Source organism: Gossypium raimondii, chromosome 11 (genome assembly GCF_025698545.1).
Source record: "Gossypium raimondii isolate GPD5lz chromosome 11, ASM2569854v1, whole genome shotgun sequence".
Classification (NCBI taxonomy): domain Eukaryota; kingdom Viridiplantae; phylum Streptophyta; class Magnoliopsida; order Malvales; family Malvaceae; genus Gossypium; species Gossypium raimondii.
This window is the reverse complement of record NC_068575.1, coordinates 44944138-44964691: the sequence shown is the minus strand read 5'-3', so window position 1 is coordinate 44964691 and position 20554 is coordinate 44944138. Positions and strand designations below refer to the sequence as shown.

General features: G+C 33.8%; 1 protein-coding gene across 3 annotated transcripts; it reads right to left on the bottom strand.

Moving 5' to 3' along the window:
• Nucleotides 1-9755: 9755 nt before the first annotated feature.
• LOC105803667 (DNA-directed RNA polymerase II subunit RPB1) lies at nt 9756-18209 on the bottom strand. Of its 3 annotated transcripts, none has more exons than XM_012636016.2 (15): nt 17940-18209; nt 17447-17710; nt 16631-16930; nt 16381-16539; nt 16118-16279; nt 15807-16027; nt 15588-15729; nt 15173-15508; nt 14784-15070; nt 14196-14454; nt 11030-14115; nt 10758-10829; nt 10526-10579; nt 10297-10450; nt 9756-10122 (listed from the first exon to the last, which is right to left on the bottom strand). In XM_012636016.2, the coding sequence occupies exons 1-14, from the start codon at nt 18021-18023 to the stop codon at nt 10336-10338; spliced, it is 5541 nt and encodes a 1846-aa protein (XP_012491470.1). In that variant the 5' UTR covers nt 18024-18209; the 3' UTR covers nt 9756-10122; nt 10297-10335. The 3 variants fall into 3 exon arrangements, with proteins under 3 accessions (XP_012491470.1, XP_012491468.1, XP_012491471.1); XM_012636014.2 differs by having other exon boundaries at nt 9756-10105; XM_012636017.2 differs by having other exon boundaries at nt 9756-10105; nt 10302-10450.
• Between the last annotated feature and the right edge of the window lie 2345 nt (nt 18210-20554).

The following is a 20554-nucleotide window of genomic DNA, read 5'->3' as shown; positions in this document are numbered from 1 at the left end:
TTATGAAAAGTGTTAGTTATGTACATGTCGTACACCTAAAAAATTATTCAATTACTATTTCTTAAAGGAAAGAAACATATGTCTCGAGAAAATACAACAATGCATACTATTCTTAGAGATAAGAAGTATTTTTCTTGTTTGGTAATGAATGAATTAATTTTGGAGGTACAAAACGATTTAGGGCTCCAAAAGAGCTAATATATTGTTAGCCTATGTTCAATGCAAGAATGGAACATGTTAATCTTTCATAGTACAAAATTAATTCAAGAATCTAGAAGAATTAATACATTGTTATCATAAAAAACAAAGTGATAATTTCTAGTCAGTCTCAAATAATTTATTTTGTTTTAAAAGGATATACATTGTAATAGATACCATATTGAGACTGTGGATGAGGAAACAATTAATTAAATCTTTTATATTGGGTAATTTTGTATTGGGAAATTATCATCTTTTCCTCTAATTGGTACTATGTATATATTAGTATGGTTAAACAATATGAGATGGTAAATTAGAAATTTACATTAGTATCATTTAATCAAGTGCATAGCAAACCAAAAGTTTACTAGTCTAAATATACTAATTAGTTGGCATGATCGGTTAGACCATCCCGATCAATAATGATGCAACAAGATGAGTATTTACATGGATATTTATTAAAGAACCTGAAGATTCTTTATTTTTCAAGTGCTGCTTCTTCTCAAAGAAGATTCTTTAAACCTCACTAGTAAAAGTTGAGATTGAATCTCTAGCATTTCTAAAAGAAATATGGGCCCATTTATTCGAAAAGTGGAATGTTTTGATTTTATTTTAGTAGATGCATCTACAAGATAATTAAATATGAGTTATCAAATCGCATCTTGTAGTTGCGAGATTACTTGTTTAATGATTTGTTTAAGATCAAAACTTTTAGATTATGCAATCGAGACAATAATTCTTGCTAATGTTGGTGAGTTTATTTCTCAGGTTTTAAATGATTATTGTATGGTAGATTCTTAGTGTGAATAAAACTCACAAAGTTTGTTGCTTATACACATAAATGATTTAGGCCCTGTTCTTTCTCGCATTTGAGGACTTTTTCACTAGAAAGTCCTTTTCTCTTAAAAGGAACTAAGAACAGCCTCATTTTCTCTTAAATTTTCTCCATCAGAAAAGGGCTTTTCTCTAGATAGAGAAGCTAAAAATTTCTCATTTTCTTCAGCTTGAACTGCTTTTGGATGATAATTGACCAAATTAATCTGTCTTCTCCCCCAAACGTTTTTTCCCCTCTGCTGGTTCCCCAAACGTTCTTTCCCCTCTGCTGGTGAAATTGGAGCTTTATACCCAATTTCTTTTCCCCATTTTCGGCTTTCAAAGCTAATTTCTGTTCTTTGTTCCTCTTCTGCAGGTGAGAGTTTCTTTTCTTCTTCTTCTGTTTAATTAGTTCCTCTTCTGTTTAATATTTTCTTTCGCTGGAATTTGATTGCCATGCTTTATTGTTATAAAATACTCTGTTTTTTCGTCACCTAATAATAAAATAATAGTCGTAGCTTTCACAAGGCATACACGTGTTTGGCTTTAGGATTTATTTTATCTGTGTTATCATACTTACAATAGCTGGGATCAAAGAGATACAGCCAAGCACACACTCTATTTATGTTTGGTATTTCTTGAAGCTGTTGATTTAAGCTGGTATTTCTTATTAAGAGTTTGAATATCTTCCAAACTACTGTCTACAACAAGCACTTTTTTCTAGATCTCTTGCTTTACAACAAAGATAAAAACTGCACCAAAATAGCCCTCACATAATGAGAACAACATAAATATATCTGAACTCTGAATCTCATATTGGTAGAATGACAACCAAAGCCAAAAAACTAGGATCATGCATGAACAGAATAGAATATGTATTTATGATGCACATGGACATAAAAAGAGCATGTGCATGCAAAGAACATAAAAGGTTACGCACATTGTTTGAGGGTTGCATGTGTAGCATAAACAAATTTTTAATACATGTACATATTGAAGAGTGATATGCATATTTTAATCAAAATGGATGATGACTGTAATTATTGAAGAAATAAAAATTAAAACATATTTTAACAAAAAAATAAAGTATATCTTAATTAATGTATGGATCTCATAGTATAATTAGATAAATGAAATATACTAATGTGACTAAAAATAGTAATAAAATAGTAATCAAAGGATACGCATATTGGCTAGCTCTTCCATTTTTAAAGAGTGATGGTAGAATGATCACTGAAAGAAAATTAAACTAAGATCTTAGAATATTGAAGACGTCGTTTTCCTAAAAGAGATTTATTTTTGCATGTACTAAATGCTAGCCGCAGTGAACACTAGATTCGTGGTATGGCATTAGTCTATGATTGCTTATCAAGATTGAACAACTATCTGATTGCACAACTTTCACCTGAAATATGCAAAAGATTTCCATATTGAACAAGTTATCTATCTATCATTAAAATATGCAAAAGATGTTCATCTGAAATCTTATAGCTCTGTTTACACTATAGGGCAGCCAAGCACACACTCTATCTATGATCTTATTAAGAGTTTGAAGCTGTTGATTTAAGCGGGTATTTCTTGAGACAAATGATTTCAACTATGGCTTCTTTTCTTGTTTCAATCTTCCTTTCTCTCCTTCTGTTTGTTGAACTTCCCCAATCAATTCCATTTCTTGCTTCTTCTTTTTTCTTAAGAAATGTGGGAATGTTTGTTACTAATAAAGATTTTTTGGGTTCTTGTTTTTCTCGGTCATTTAGGGAAAGAAAACGAATTTTAACTGAAACTCAGCTCTTTGATTATTTGATCCCTTCTTGTATTTGGACTGGGAAAATGTTTGTTTTGTTCTTGAATTTTGTTGAATGGCAGTTTATTTTTTTGCAACCCTTGGTGATTTTCTTCTTCTGTTTTTTTTTTGCAAGGTTAAATATGCCCCCCGTCCTTGCTTTCTTCCCATTTTTGAATTTTAAGTCCCTCAACTTCTCTGCTTTAAAAATTAAATTCCATTGTTAACGAATTTTCATGTGGCATTTTATTCTTAAAAAATTTTAATATGTGGACTTCAATTATTTTTTTAATAAAAAAAGTAGGCACTTGGTGCAGTCCATTTTAATAAAAAAAAAAAAAGTAAACTACAAGACTATCATCTACATTTTAGTGAGGTTTGTTGCAAGTTTGGCGCAATTTTTTGTTGGTTCTATTTCCAAGCACACCCTTGTGTTCAATAATTTTATTTTATTTTAGTTTTTGTTGTCTGATTATGGGTGAATATGGAACTCTATACCTGTTAATTACGAACTTCTTTTTTTCCACAGAAACCTGTTCACTTCAAAAAAGTGGTGGCTTTGGCTTCGACTATAGGATTGCTCAGTTCTGCTGATAAGGTAAGGTTGAACATGATGGTGCTCAGTTACATACATGTTTGGTTGTTCAATGAAACATGTTATTTATATAACCTGATAAGTTTTTAAAATCTGGAACTTGTAAAAATATGAAGCTCGTATTGATGTAAATATTTAAAAATTGAGTTACTCTCAAGTTCACTATAGCATGTTTGACTACAGCTTCTCTTGGTTTATTATGCAATAAGTTGAACATATACAAAGTTTTCTCTTATTACTAAGGTTTAAAAAGTTTAATATGATTTACAATATGATTTACAATATATTATTGCTTAATTTATTTCCCCTTCACTATTTTCAGCTTATTCTCAATCAACCTATTCTGGAATTCCTTGGTTCTTGGACTTGACAAAGTAAATCCCAGGTTTGTGAGCTTATTACGTTTCTTTTATTGCTTCTGCCTTGGATTCTGAATAGTTGGATGCAGTTAACATTGATGTATCATTTTGCAAAATTCTATTAGAGGAAAATATTTTCATACACATTTAACATGTAAAATTAAAATTAGAGGAAAATATTTACTATCAGGTCCATTTTTTGGTAAAATTAATATTAGAGGAAAATATTTTCATACACATGTAAACAAATATACTTATGTGACATTTGATTTTCTTGATTACTTTACTGGCTTCAACGAATATGTTCGTATACACAATAGATGAGTACTTCGGCGGTTGAAATTAGTAATGAAAAGGTGAAAGCAATGTGGGATAAGAGATTGACAGAAATATTTTGTGATATTTGTATTAAAGAGATATTGAAAAGCAATAGGCCTGGTACTCATTTCACAAAAGATGGATGGTTGAAAATAATGACAACTTTGAGAAAGAAACGGGAAAGGGTTTTTCACAAAGACAACTTAAAAATAGGTGGGATGCCCTAAGAAAAGAATGGAAAGCTTGGAAGAAACTTAAAGGCGAAGATACTGGTCTAGGGTGGAATCCTATAAAAAGAACTGTTGATGCATCGGATGATTGGTGGGAGAGTAGGCTACAGGTACATTAATAATTCTGAATATTTCTGTTTTTTCTTATTTATGAGGTTATTGATAATTACTATTATTAAACTATCATTTTATATGTAGGTTGTGTCTGAAGCTCAAAAATTTCGAACTTCTGGCATTGATCCCGAATTCAAAGGGAAGTTGGATCAAATGTTCATGGGGATAGTTGCAACAGGTGATAAAGCATGGGCACCTTCTTCTGGTACACTCCGGAGTGATTTTTTTGAGGACGTTACCAACGAAATACCTGAAGAGAATGAAGAAGAAAATAGGAGAAATGATGTTCACATTTCAAATGATGTTCACATTTCAAATGATGTTCAAATTGATGGGAACGGTCAAAAAAGAAAAAAAAACCTTGAGATATCAAGTTCACATTTTAAAACTGGAAGAAAGAAATCCTCAAAGCAAATTGGAGGGGCCGCAAGATTGTCCGGTCAAATAGAAAAATTATGCAATGCAGCTGACAATATGAGTCAAGCCACATCTAGTTTGACTCCTGTTATGGATCCATATGGTATTCCACAAGTAGTCAAAGTGCTTGACAGCATGTCGGAAGAAGTTCCAGAAGCTAGTCCGCTATACTTTTTCGCACTTAAATTATTGCTCAATAAGGACAAGCGAATTATGTTTTTATCAATTAATCCCAAGATTAGAGCTTTGTGGCTTAAGTCGGAAATGGAGGATAGTTGAACATTTTCTGATCTTCTAGGGTTCAGAGATATCTATTATATGACTAAACAACAATGCTAAACTAGTTTTATCAATAGTTATTTATGTTTGGTTTTTGGATATTGAATTTATGTTCTACTTATTTATGTGTAATCTAGTTTTATTAATAGTTGTTTATGTTTGGTCTTTGGATATTGAATTTATGTTCTACTTATTTATACTAAATTAGTTTTATCAATAGTTGTTTATATATGATTTTGGATATAAAATTTATTCACAGGTGATGAGTATGGTTGAGAATTACAGCGGTGATGAAAATGATGATGAAAGGGAAAAGAAAGAGATTTTACAACGCATGGAATATTTTAATTGATTATTTGTTGTTGCATCTTCTTCCGTGCAATTATATTACGAGAAGTATATATTGAGGCAACCATGCATGGATTCAAAACAGTCAGGTGAGACATGGATCCGAGAGATCCTCGACGGTCATGAATCACGTTGTATGATTAATTTTATGATTTCTAAAATGGTATTCACAAGTTTGTTGAGAGTTTTGGAGACAAGATACAACTTGCAAACTTCAAGAAACATATCTTCTAGTGAAATGTTGGAAATTTTTTTATACATCTTGGGCACCGGCACAAAAGTTTCCCAATGTCGAGAAAGATTTCAGAGGTCTGGATCAACAATAAGTCGACACTTTGCAATTGTGCTTGAGAAAGTTTCAAGGATGGCCACTGACCTAATTGCACCCGAAGATTCTTTTTTTAGCTCAATATCCGAACAAATACGTAATGATTCTAGATATATGCCACATTTTAAGGTTAAAATTTAATTTTATATTATTATATTTTAATATATTTGGTTGACTAAAAATATGCACGAGAGTAATATGATTATTTGTTAAGGATTGCATTGGTGCAGTTGATGGTACTCACATTGCCGCTATTCTTCCACCAAATGAACAAATTCCCTATATTGGAAGAAAAGGTATCCCAACTCAAAATGTTATGGCAGTATGTGATTTTAATATGTGTTTCACCTTTGTCATGGCTGGATGGGAAGGATTGGCACATGACACTAGAATATTTCTTGATGCAATTCGAGATCCGAAATACAAATTTCTGCACCCACCAAATGGTTAGATATTTTTTTTATATGTGATTTTTTTAAATAATAAAGTATAAGTTCTTTAATTTATAATTTTAATAAAGTAATATGATTAATTGTTTGTTATATTATGACTCGTAGGAAAATATTATCTTGTTGATTCTGGATATCCTCAAATGAAAGGTTATCTTGGACCATATAGAGGTTAGCGATATTATTTACCTAACTTTCGTAGAGGTAGACCGGTATCAGGTAAATAAGAGGTATTCAATCATTCACATTTATCATTATGTAGCGTGATTGAACGAACTTTTGGTGTTTTGAAAAAAAATGGGTCATTTTAAGGGATATGCCAAGTTATAGTTTTGAGAAGCAAACAATGATCGTTGTTGCTATAATGACGATACACAATTTTATCCGAAAACATGTCGGTCGAAATGATGCAGATTTTATGGAATACGAAGATATTAACTGGGCATATGAGAATATTATTGATTCAGAAAATGCGCATGGTCGAGAAAGTGATGATGACGACGACGATGATGATGATGGTGATGATGACGGTGAATCAAATAATTCAAGTGGTTTTGAAATGGAATTAACAAGAGATGCTATAGCTTCTAGTTTAATGAATTCACTTTAAATTGTAAATGCTATTGTAAAATTTTTAGTATTTATATTTGGTATATAAATATTATCCCTTTTTAAAACTTTAATCCAAATATATGTAATATTTTAATTAGTTAGGTTTATGTTTTATATGTTATGTTAGTATATAACATGAGTTATATATTCAAATACATTTTAAAATAAAATAATACAAATGTGTTAAAAGCATTAATTAAAAATAAAAATAATTTTATAATAATACAATCGTGTCAATATCTAATTACAAATATTTAATTTTTATATTTAAATATTTAAATATAGTTTATATATTCTAATTAAATTTTATAAATAATTAATATTAATTACTTAGAAATATTTAAAATTAATATTATATATTAAAATATTAACAATAAGTTATAATAAATTATTTTTATATTTTTGCTAAAATATCATAATATTAACTAATTTGAACATTATTTAAATACATATTTGTTACTTTATAATATCATGTCTAAAATGGACATTTTATTCTTCAAAAGTATTTTTTGACAGCAATGCCAAACACTCAAATTTCTCAAAAGCACTTCTCAAAAGCAATAAAGAACTGGCCCTTAGTAGGATTAATAATTAAATGCCTCTAATTAGTAGTTAAATAATTACTTTTGAGAACAAAATTTTTTGTATATAAGGATATTATATTTTATATGAATCAACGTTTGTACACATCATGTCAATAAGTTGTGACAAGTACTCCCCATTACAATTGATTTTTGGTTAGGACCAAAAACAACCCAATTTAAGAATTTTTTAATGTGCGGTATATGTTCAAGTTGCTCTACAACAGTACATAAAATGAGTATTCAAAGAAAGTTGAGAATATATGTTAATTATGAACCTCCTTGTATTATTAGATGTTTTAAATAAATTAGAGATTCAATTATGATATGATTTGTTATTACTATTAGATTTAATAGCTTTCCCAACATTAGGAGGAGAGAAATAATAGCTAGATAAATAAATTACTTGGAATGAATTATCATTATTTCGATTCTCGTAGAAAGTGATTTGGACTAGAAGTTCAAAAAATAATTCATTTTATTACAAGTTAATTGTCAAATGCATTTAGAATAACTAAGTGTTGAAGCCTTGTTAGAATAAATTAAAAGCAATGCATGCCTAAAACATAGTAGATCCATTGGTTTCAAACATGAAAATTATAGTAAAAGAAATTAATAAATCAATATGGTCAAATAGTGGAAACAGATGTTCCTAAAGAAACCCAATACATAATTAATTATTCAAACTTGAAGAGATCCAGATACGGATATGAAAATGATGAAAATAAAGAAATCTCAATAAGTTATGTCAAAACGAGAAAATATGGAACCCTAAAATAGAAAAGTTGTCAAGAATAGTTTTGTATGCAATAACATTATTGAGATAATTAAAGAAAATGAGAATTTTGAATAAATCTATCGAGAAATATAGATATAGAAAATCTTCGTTAAAATGGAAAGACACAATTCAAGTATAATTAAATTCGTGAAGTTTCTAGACTAGAAGTAGTTTTGCAAAATGAAATAAGAAAAATAAAGTTTTTCACTAAAGTCCTAGCATTGAAAAGATATTATTTATGGTGGATGCAATAACTTTTATATATCTTATTAGTCCGGCAATTTACGAAAGATTTGACATACATCTAATCATTGTTGTTATAGGCTTTTATATGCATCACTATATAATGGAAGTTTATATTAAAATCATTAAAGGATTTAAAATGCTGAAAGCACATAGAATTTTGGGAAATTGTTCAATACAGTTGTGCAAATATTTATATGAATTGATTTGAACATATATATGAGTATAGAATGATCATGATCAAAGTTTGGCATGATTATTATTGAAACTTCAAGAGATCAAAATATATTTCCTAAAATTCTTTTCACTCATGACTTCCGAAAATGATGATATAATTATTCATCAACTTTATTCAAGTAATAATTTGCAAAATTAGTATTCAAGATTGGAATACGTAGAAGATGATATATTATGTGATGTTGTCATGAAGGGAAGTAAATATGCGTTGTACTAATTTTCTCCTAATCGAGGTTTTGTCCCACTAGATTTTCCTAGTATAGTTTTTAATGAGGCAGTATGTTATGTCTATTATAAATATTTGTAGTCTTTTTCCTTCACTAGGATATTTTTTCCCACGGAGTTTTTATCTTAGTAAAGTTCTAATAAGACACGTTATCTACCAATGGACATCTAATGTTATGAATATTTTATTATTAAGTAAATGTCCATCAAGATCAAGATAAGTTCAATGTACTTTAGGACTAATAATTATTAAAAGTAGAATTCTATTTTATTTATATTTTTATGTTTATAAATATAAACTTTGGAAAAACATTGTAAAATATTTTTATTAATCAATAAAATACGCACTCCTCTGTTGCTCTAATTTATCTTATTTTTACTTACTCTATTCTTTTATTTCATACTAAAATCATATTTTTAATATCTTTTATGCAAATTTTTATTTTATAGTTTATTAACATTTTAAAATTTTATATCTTTTAAGTAAAATTAAAATTTTTGGGCCTTTTATGTATTTTTTATAATTTGTTATTAAATAATTAAATTAAATATCTAACTAAAGATAAAATGATGAAAGAAACAACTTATTTTTTAAATTTTTGTAATCTTTAACCGATATAAAAATGTCACTCCAATAGTCATTGCAACACCATTTTACTCATGTAAAGTTTTTTATATTTCAAACAATCACACCTGCAAATTAAAATTTACAAAACCACGATGAAAGTGAGAAAGAGAAGATGACACAAATCAACACCTTCGATTGGTGGTTCACCAAAAAATCATTGTCAAGAACACGTATATTAGATACAGCTACTACAGTCGAAGAAAAAGAAAAAAATAGAAAATAGTAAAAAATATCCTTGATGGCCTTTTCAATTATATTTCAGTGTCTACTGAAAGATACAACAATATCACACAAGGTTAATTGTTTCACAATCTCACCCATACCATTCCATTACATGGGTACAACTGCATATGGCATATATAGCAGGTCTAACAGATACAACATAAGGCTTTTTTTTTGGGGGGGGGGGGTTTGAGGGCACAACATAAGGCTTCCTGATTGTTCCACAACGCGCATTTAACTTTAGAGATAATTACTCACTCCCTTTGTCACAATAAAAAGCAGAGCTACTGTCCCTTCCCCAATTACAACCATCTTTTTGCCTCATTCCACCAACCAACCTCACTGGAACTGCAAACTCCACAAAACTGAATTCCAGTCAGATATGCATTCATCACTCACATTATTTACACGCTGAAACCTATTCTTGAATGGACCACTTAGATATTACATTTATATTAGATAAATAGATGTGTTATCTAAATCATTTTACTGCAATTTTAGAAACTGCAACAATTTTAAAGTTGTAAGATCAAATCAACCTTGCCTTCTTCTCCAGCTTTTTTCAAATATTGCATGCCTTATCGTTTACTCCTGTCATCCTTATTGCTTCTACCATCCTTGTTGCTTGGAGTGTACTGACTAGTTGATGTTGGTGAATATCCAGGGGCACTAGGAGAATACCCAGCACTTGGACTGCACACAAAATTCAGCATAAAACAACAGCAACAAAAGAGATCAAATTTTAAATTTAACACTCCGTCTGCTTACCTGTACTGTGGCGAGCTTGGGCTGTAGTCTGGGCTCACTCCAGAGTTGTATGGGCTGGTTTCAGAGAAATAAAACAAAAAACAGTTCGTCAAAAAGCATTAGAACAAATTTGGTAATAGAAGTCAGTAATAACCATTTGCTTTAATCTGAAAATATCACAACCGGAGACATATCTCATTTAAAACTTCCTAAGTTTACCTATTCAATTACATAGAAAAAGATGAAAAGTCACCTGCTAGGACTGTATGTTGGACTTGAAGGGGAATAAGATGGAGAAGTTGGTGAGTATGATGGTGATGTTGGACTGCAATATAGAAGAGAGAAATTAAATGCATCAACAACAAAATCGCAAGCACAAAATATAAGCGATCATATATATATATATATATATATATATTCCTTAAAACCAAGGAGAATCGGGAATATAATACAACAGTCACACCACCCGAGCGACAGCAGCAACAAACAAAAACAAAGAATCAATCTTAGTCTACCATGACTTACCTGTAATTAGGTGATGTTGGACTGTAAGGACTGGAAGGAGACAACCTTGGACTACTTGGTGAGTATGCCAGAGACGGACTGTACTTGGCTGACTGCGGGTTGTAACTTGGAGAGGTAGGGCTATAGCTTGGTGATGTGGGACTGTAACTTGGTGAGGTTGGACTGTACCCAGGAGAAGTGGGGCTATAAGCGGGTGAAGTGGGGCTATATGAAGGAGATGTGGGGCTATAGGAAGGAGATGTGGGGCTGTACGAAGGAGATGTGGGGCTGTATGATGGAGATGTGGGGCTGTACGATGGAGAAGTGGGGCTATATGCAGGAGAAGTGGGGCTATATGCAGGAGAAGTGGGGCTATATACGGGTGAAGTGGGGCTGTAGCTAGGTGAAGTGGGACTGTAACTGGGGGATGTGGGACTGTAACTTGGAGATGTAGGGCTGTAACTTGGAGAGGTAGGGCTATAGCTTGGTGAGGTTGGAGAATATGAGGGGCTGGTAGGAGAGTAGGCTGGACTTGTCGGACTGTATCCTGGTGAGCTAGGACTGTAAGTAGGTGATGTGGGGCTGTAACCAGGAGAGGTGGGACTGTACCCAGGAGATGTAGGACTGTAACCAGGAGAGGTAGGACTGTAACCAGGTGATGACGGACTGTATCCAGGAGATGATGGGCTGTAACCGGGGGATGACGTAGGAGAGAATGCCATTCCACCAACATAAGGCGAGAACTGTGCATCTGAAATGGGTGAGAGACGGAGATTTGGGCTCAGCAAGTAACTTGGAGACATCATGCCTTCATGATAAGGAGTTCCTGACACTGGAGAACGTGCAGGTGTCATGCCAAATTCCAGACCTTCCATGTAACTAGGTAGCTGAAGTTCAATGGCATTCTTCAACATCTCATCATTGAGATACAAGGCACAGTCTCCCGTGCCAATTGGTGCAAGCTGGCCCAACATTATATTCTCTGTTACACCCCTCAAATAATCCGACTCGGCATAAACAGCAGCATCAAGGAGAATATCAACAGTTTCTTCAAATGAGCACCTCATCATAGGCCCTGTATCATTACGGTTGATGCCATGACGGGTGATGGCCATCAAGTGACCACGATAGGTCATTGTATCACAAAGGATAGCTAGATGCCGATAATTCACATAAGACCCATCAAACGATATCACAACCCGCAATTCATCCAACAAGGACCGACGAACTGCTTCGATTCCAAGAACTTCAATAACTTCAATCAAGTGATTGCTTGTTGTTCTCCTTGCATCAACATCTTCATGGCACATGACAGCCAAGAGATTGACACCTTCTGTATCCAGCACCCACTCCTCCCCAGTCTTATACCCATCAGCCTCATCAAATTTGCTTGCTTTACTATGTTTAATGAACACCTTGTTGATGTCTGGGATACCTCGAAGGGCCATTTCTGTCAGCATGTTACTCTCAATCTTCTTCAAGAACACATCATCCTCAGCAGACTCATCATTCAATTCACCCTTTGGGGCTTCATCATTCATGATGCGGATACGTAAGATCAACTTCTCTGCATTGTCATCATTAAATATGCAAGTCAAATCATCATCAAATTCCAGGTTGATCTTCTCAGCTATGTCAGCCATACTCAATTTCTTATCGACCATCATCTCACGATTCAACTCTATTCGAAGCAGCCAAGGGGAGATCTTTTCTGGTGCAACCTCTTCATCTGGCATTTCATAGTAAGACTTAACGAAGTCAATATCCTCCTCAATAATTGTGCTCATTGGATCCGGATCATACCATACTTCGGTAGCGTGCGTAACACTCCGAAGAGTAGTGTATTCTAAAGCACACTGGACATTCTTGGCCTTCTCCTTAGTTTTACTTGCTTCGGGAGAGAGGTAGACAGAAAGAGAAGGTGTCTTGATTTTCTTGGCTACATTAATAATTTCCCTCAACCTGGGGACACCAAGGGTAACATTCTTTGCACTCACACCAGCATAGTGGAAGGTGTTGAGAGTCATTTGAGTAGCGGGCTCACCAATTGATTGAGCAGCAACACAACCTATCATCTCACCGGGTGCCACTAGGGACTGTAAGAACCGTGACTCTATTTCTCCAATAACCCACTCAAATGCTTCTTTCGTCAATCTATACTCCTGCAACACCCTTTTACTAGCCAAAGTACTGCGGAGCAAAATGCAAAAGAAGAGGGTAGCATTCTTTTGGGCTTCCACACTCAGAGGATCCGCACCTGGAACAACCTTTAACCTTTCCTGGAGCTTATCAACAGAATCTACAATTTCCACTGGATGCAAATCTGACACCCTTCGAAAGTCAACCTTGAAAGTCTTCTGTGCATTCCAGATAAGCCTCTTCAAGTTAACAGGCAAAGGCCAATTACTATCACCTGTGACTGCAATCTCTGTTCCAAGCTGGTATCTATCAGCTTCAAGTTTATTAACTTCAGCATCAAACACATCACGCAATTCTTGGATGGTTCTCAAGTCTTCAATATGCTCTGGTAACATGTAAGAAGTTGGATTCCAGTTTTCATCATCTATTTTATATCTGAAGACCCTATCAAATTCTGATTTCTTCATCTTCAAAGAATCCAGCTTCTGAGATTCTATCCATACAGCATCCATACCATCTTCACCGTAGAGGAATTGAATAACATCCCCCAATGAGTTCCTCACAGTTCCATCATATTTAACCATAATATCCTCCATAGCCTTCACGAGTCGCCTCTGTATGTACCCAGTCTCAGAAGTCTTAACTGCAGTATCTATGAGACCTTCTCTACCACCCATGGCATGAAAAAAGAACTCTTGTGGGGTCAAACCACGCAGGTAAGAGTTCTCCACAAAACCACGACTTTCGGGGCCATAATCGTCCTTGGTAAAATGAGGCAATGTACGATCTATGAACCCAAATGGTATTCGCTTTCCCTCAACATTCTGCTGACCAACACAAGCTGTCATTTGGGATATGTTAATGAAACTTCCCTTCGATCCTGCAGTAACCATCGCCTTCAGGTTATTGCTTTCAGACAAACTTTTTTGTGCACTGTTTCCTGCATCGTCACGAGCTTTATTCAACACCTGAAGAAACAAACCACATTATAACCTGCAAAAAAACGATGCCAAACAAAAGATAGCTTGAGCAATTTGACTTTAGGTACCTGGTTAACTTTGTTTTCAAAGGACTCCATCATAGTTCTTCCAGGTTCAGGCTCTAAATCCTTGTTTTGGGCTTTAACAATAAGCTGTTTCACATCGTCTTTGGCTTTAGAAATGGTTTCATTAATTTTTTCCATCGTTGATGCATCAGCTATTGTATCCCCGATACCAATACTAAAGGCATTCTGCAGCAGCCAATAATTGACAAGCCATTGTGTATGTCCCAAAAATTTCCGGGCTGCATCTGGACCTACCTCTTCCCTATAAAAGAATATTAACAACATCAATTATTTCAATATTTCAAAATATTAATGGGATTAAGGACAAAGCCAAATGCTCATGTTGGAGAGACCCCATATTCAACAAGAGGTATACATTACAGTAACCAAATCATTACCCACTCAAGAGGAGAAGTAATATAACAGTAAAATTTTCACAATCTTGGTTTATGAAAAGGGTTCAGCTTCACAGAATTATATATAAGGAAAATCCGATAGCACATCCATAACTTGTAAGATTTAGGGCTTAACGTTATCACACTTTTGCAATGGGCTAGCGCTCCTAGAATCAACAAACAACTAAAGACATACCAAATTACATGTATAAGACTTCCAGAAGATGTTCCAAGTGTTTTCTTGCAAAGAGTGCCAGATAGCACCTCCCCTTTTTCTATTCGCACTTGAGTATCCCCAGGGGTGATAGACCCAGTTTCACTTTCTGAATGCCATGCAGAAGTTCTCAATAGATTTATCTGTTTTGGTATGATAAGATTAAAAACCTGCTTCCCCGTCCAAAGTGGTCGTGGCTTTAGAATTGCAGGTGCAGGAACCTTCCCATCAAAGTCTTCCCACCACATCAATATATTCATGAAAACATCCTGCAAAACCCCCTCATATTAATTAGACTCGCATCACAACTACAAGAAATGTATAGCATTTAAGTAGTCATATTTAATGAGCATCACTATCATCCTCGTCACCTTTTCTATGAAGGTATCCCTCTTGGTGATTTTACGGCATCCTAAAAGTGTATCCTGGACAATCCCCATAACTGGCCTATTTGATTGAGGAGACACAATGCACTTAGGCACCATCATGAGCTCCAAAACCTCAGCTCTTGTCTCAAATGATTGAGGAACATGCATATTCATTTCATCACCATCAAAATCAGCATTGTATGGTGAAGTAACTGACAAATTTAGACGGAACGTTGAGTATGGCATGATCCTAATTCTGTGGCCCATGATTGACATTTTATGGAGACTAGGTTGACGATTAAAAAGGACAAAATCCCCGTCATTTAAATGCCGCTCCACCTGCAGCCATGATTCTTACAGTTACAACACGGAATAATAAATCATATATACTAAAAGACTGTCAGAAATAGAAACACGCCTTATAACCAAGTTCTAGGTGATGATCACTGCTTTTCTTTAGGTAACGAAGATCAAGCCTTTGTCCATCATCTCTTATGATGTACTTAGCACCAGTCTTTCCAGGTGGAGGATGAGGCCCATATTCCACAAGTTCTTTCAACCTGTTTCAAAGATAGCTCTGCTCCTAATACTTGGCCAAATAAGGAAGAACATCAAAAAAATCTATCAAGCTACTTACCTTTCAATGTTATATGGTGTCACAGTTTCTGGATATGTAAGATTTAAAGCAATACTCCAAGGTACTCCAAGTTCATCAATATTGATATTTGGATCTGGTGTAATTACCGTTCGAGCTGAAAAGTCAACCCTTTTCCCCATCAAGTTACCCCTAATCCGGCCCTCTTTCGCCTTAAGCCTACTACAAATAGATTTTATAGGTCTCCCAGATCTCTGTGTAGCCTGAACAAGAAAAATAAATGCTTATTTTAACAACACAACATACAGATATCTCAGCAATACACAAATTCAATAATGCGTGGGTAAGGGTACCCTTGGAAGTCCAGGCAACTCATTGTCAAAATATGTTGCAACATGAAATTGCAACAACTGTGCAAATTCAGATATGATATGTGCAGGTGACCCGTTCCTCTCCTGTCTCCTCAAGTTCTCATTGTGCCGAATGATCATAGCCAATGCATGTGTTAAGTCATCCTGGATTCAGAAAAGATGAGAATTCAGATTGCATCTGGTGCAATCATACACGGAATTAACTTCAGAGAACTTGATGTAAAAGGCAAGATAAAAGAGCTTGCCTCACTCCTAGAGGATGTATCCATCATCACAGAGGGTCTCACAGGAGGTGGAGGTATTGGAAGTACTTGAAGAATCATCCAATCTGGACGGGCATACTTGGGATTCAAACCTAATAGTTGGCAGTCCTCATCACTTATCCTCTTTAAGACACTAAGAACCTATAAAACACAATAGATATCAAATATAATAACTATAGAAAAAAAAAGATTAACAAAGCCAAATTAACAATGCAAATTTAAAAATGGCTACCCGTTCAGCTGTTAGAGTCTGTTTTCTTTCCACAGGTTCAGGAAGTTGTTCCGGGTCATCATTTTTCTTCCTTTGGGCCTTGTACTCAGCAATCATCTTCATACCGTCAATAGTCAACTTTGGTTGCTGAGCACCACAGCCACCACGGCTCTTTTTTACCGGTTCCTCCGCATCTTGACCTTGGACATCAATTTCATCACCACCCTCACATTTAGTTTTATTCTTGCATGCATCTAAAATCTTTTTTAGTCTGTTCTTTGGATTCTTTATCTTCAAAGCTTGCTTAAATTTATGATCTTCCTGAAAATACAACAATTAAATTAGAGAATGGCATCATAAAACCACTGACCAGGTATATTTGCTCCTAAGGTTTTAATGCAAACTGAATAATAAACACATAAGAGCATGCATAAATAGCAGGTGCAACAACATATTAAAACACAAATATGGAAACACGGAAATCATATTCATAACCCGAAGCAGTTGTAATTAAAAAAAAAGGATCACCTATGAAGCCAGATATCACTCCCTACCCGACAGTCAATATTTCATAGTCAAAAGTAAACCATTAAAACCTATCATTCCTTTTATATGCTTCACATCCAGTTTCTATTAATTCAAAATACCATATCTAACACTGCTCAAGTTACTCAAACTTCTTCAAACGTATCTATGTGTTCTTTACCTTAGATGGCAAGCGGGAACTAATAAGTATAATGTTAATATTAAGCATCAAAAATTACAGGAAGTTATCAACCCACTAAAAATACGTTCAGCTTGAATTAAGGTAAGCAACCTAATCAAACATAGTAGTACCTCATCAGCGAGAATCTTGGAGCAATTGAAGCAGACACATCTCATAATACTAAGCACAGTTTTCATAAACCCAATATGAAACATAGGCTTGGCAAGCTCCAAGTGCCCAAAATGCCCTGGACACTCTGCCATGTTAGCCGTACACGTCTCGCACTTCAATTTCCTGTCAATCGTGCCCAGTCGCGGGTCACTTAAACCTCCTACTTTGGGTTTTCCTCTCTCCGTCGTTTCACTGTGCTCAATCTGCACCACTGACATTTGCCGCTGCAAAAAGGAAGAAAAAAACAAGGAAATAAAAAAGCGTACTTCCCCAATTCAACAAGCTCGAGTAACGAGTGAAAAAGAAAAAGAAAACGTCCCAGCAGTTTCATCTTGTATAGTATACGAAAGAAGAACCGCAAAGAAGTTACCAGTTAAGTACAAAGATTCTAGAGCAACCAAAAAGACTGCAAGAAAAAAGGAGAAAGAAAAAGTTGGAGAAATTGAAAATTACAATTTCGTCGGGGCTGAGGATGCCGAACTGGACCACGCGAACCTTGGCGACTTCCGCGGGAGAGTAAGGGAATCGCAAATCCATGGCGACCCGATGTGATAAGATACGGACCTAGATTATCTCTCAAGTAAACACTCAAGTTTATTTTTAACTGCAAACTGATTTCTGTTAGCTGCTCTTTTTAATGTTTTATTTTTCTTTGAACTCTCAGGATCTAATTTTGTCGGAAAGAAGCCCTCCCCCGAAGAGAAAGAGAGAGAAACTCTCAAAACAGAAAAATTGGGAGGCCCTGAGTGCTTATTTATAGACAAACGGGGAAGCCCTAGCCGACTTTTCTAGATGACTCTAGTCAATGGAATGTGTTTAGCACAAGGTCAAAAATACCCCCTCCCTCAACCAAAGTCGGGTCGGTCTACTGTGAGACCCAGCCCAATTTCTTTTTCTTTTTAATGTAAATATCATTATGTTGAAGTAAAGGTGCATTGGTCAAAGTAAGCTGAATTATGAAACAAAATTATTACGTACTTACTTAATAGAAGATTTAACTATTAATGCCAAATAATTAATCAAACTCATTCCTCCAGTGCGTTTTGCTAATCAATGTTCTTTGATTTACCAAATCTTGATTCTCATTATAACGGTAATAAAAGAGATAAGCTTAGGTAAAGAATTATTGAAAATAAAACTCGAAATTAATATCAATTAAAAAATTAACTGCAAGTTTTATATCACTTTATGAAAAACAATCTAAATACTTAAGTGTTAAAATTTCATGACGACAATCAGACGTAACAAACTAGAAAGCATGGTGCAACTCATCACTTTGTCCTATTGAGCTGTGTGCCATGTGAATGCATCAATACAGGGTTGAAGGCCATATATTCCCTTCCATGTAACATGATAATTAATTGCTAGCATCTACTTCTCACTAAGCCTTTGCCCATTAAGTGTGTGTTTGTTGGAGGCGTCTCTTTTGATATAATTACATGTATTTGATATAATTACATGTATTCTCATTCATTTTACGATTTGAGTCTAGTCATGTTTAGGTGAGGCTGATATTTAGATAAAGTTCTTCCAATAATATTAGCTTCAAGATTTGAATTTGATCCAAAATCTTAGAAAAAAGTGGAAGTATTTCTTCCAACCACTTGTAAGAAGAGGTCTCTTTTATATAAACTAGTATGGTTGTTACCACGCTTTGAATTATGTTAATTATTTTGAGGTTAAATTATAAAATAAATATTTGAAGATTAAAATATACTTTTAAGTCTTCGTACTTTTCATACATTTGAAATTTAGTTTTCATACTTTTATTTTTAAGAATTTAGTCCTCTATTTTTTAATTTAAAATTCATATTCAATTATTAACACCAATAAATACTCCCATTAAATTCGTTGGTATGACATGTTAAAATTCTTTTTAAAATACTCATTTTAGTAGCTATATAACAAAAAATGGCATTGATTTAATGGACTTGAATTTGACAAATAATTTTTGGGTAAACTACACCCAAGGTCACTAAACTATTAGTAAGTTTACATTTTGGTCACTCAACTTCAAAAGTTACAAAATTTTCTCTAAACTATTCGAAAGTTTTCATTTAAGTTATTGGGATATTAAAATCACTGTTGTATGCCTATATCAATCAAAAACTCTTCTTCCCCTTCTCTTCTATAGTTCAGTTTTTTCCATAAAATAGCTTTGAATATCATGACTCTATGAACCAAAATCCAAATACCTTTCTTCTCTGACCTCTGACATCTGACACTGATCGTCGAATCGATTTGAATCTAAGATATATTCTTCTACTCATAGATAGGTCTTGATCTAATGTACAGATCGTCAAATCATTACCTAGAGCTTGCTAGCCGAACTTTAAAAAATAAAACTTAACGGCCCAATGACTTAAATCAAAACTTTTAAATAGCTCGGTGACCATTTAAGTTTTTGAAGTTATGTAATCAAAACGTAAACTTACTAATAGTTTAATGACATTAGGTATAGTTTACCCATAATTTTAATAGTGTTAACAGCTCTTAAAAGTTACATCAAGATTTTAATCAAAATAAAATATTTGGACTAATCAATGACATTGTAAAAGTTGAGGTACCAAATTATGTCAATAAGTTGAAGTATAAAATTAAATCTTAAATTCAAGTGTGACACAAATATCAAAATTAAAATTTGATAATCATAATATATTCTTAAATTTGATTGTAGCACAGCAACAAAAATTGAAATTTAACTATTTTCCTGTGTAATGCCAAAAAAATAAAAGATTGGGACATGTGTCAATGTAGAAAGGCCAGGGCCTTCATTTTATATATTGGTACTAGTAAGCTTACCAATGCTTCGCATTGGATTACTTATTTTTTTGGGTTAAAATATAGAGTAAAAATTTAAAGTTAAAATATTTTTAAATTTTAGTACTTAGTGCATTTAAAATTTAATCTCATTTATTAACCTTGTTAAATTTTTATAATAAAAAAAACATTTTTTTTATAAAAATCAAATAACAAACAATTGTGTTAGATATTGATTGTTTCAAGTTAGAGGTGCTCATGGGCTGGGCGGCCCGGCCCGGCCCGACGGCCCGCCCGAAATATGGGAG

Coding starts and splice junctions, on each gene's coding strand:
- LOC105803667 (XM_012636016.2), bottom strand. CDS start 18,023: ATGGATTTGCGATTCCCTTACTCTCCCGCGGAAGTCGCCAAGGTTCGC. Junction 16,540..16,630: donor AGACTCTAACAGCTGAACGG/GTAGCCATTTTT, acceptor TGTGTTTTATAG/GTTCTTAGTGTCTTAAAGAG. Junction 16,028..16,117: donor AGTTGCCTGGACTTCCAAGG/GTACCCTTACCC, acceptor TTTCTTGTTCAG/GCTACACAGAGATCTGGGAG.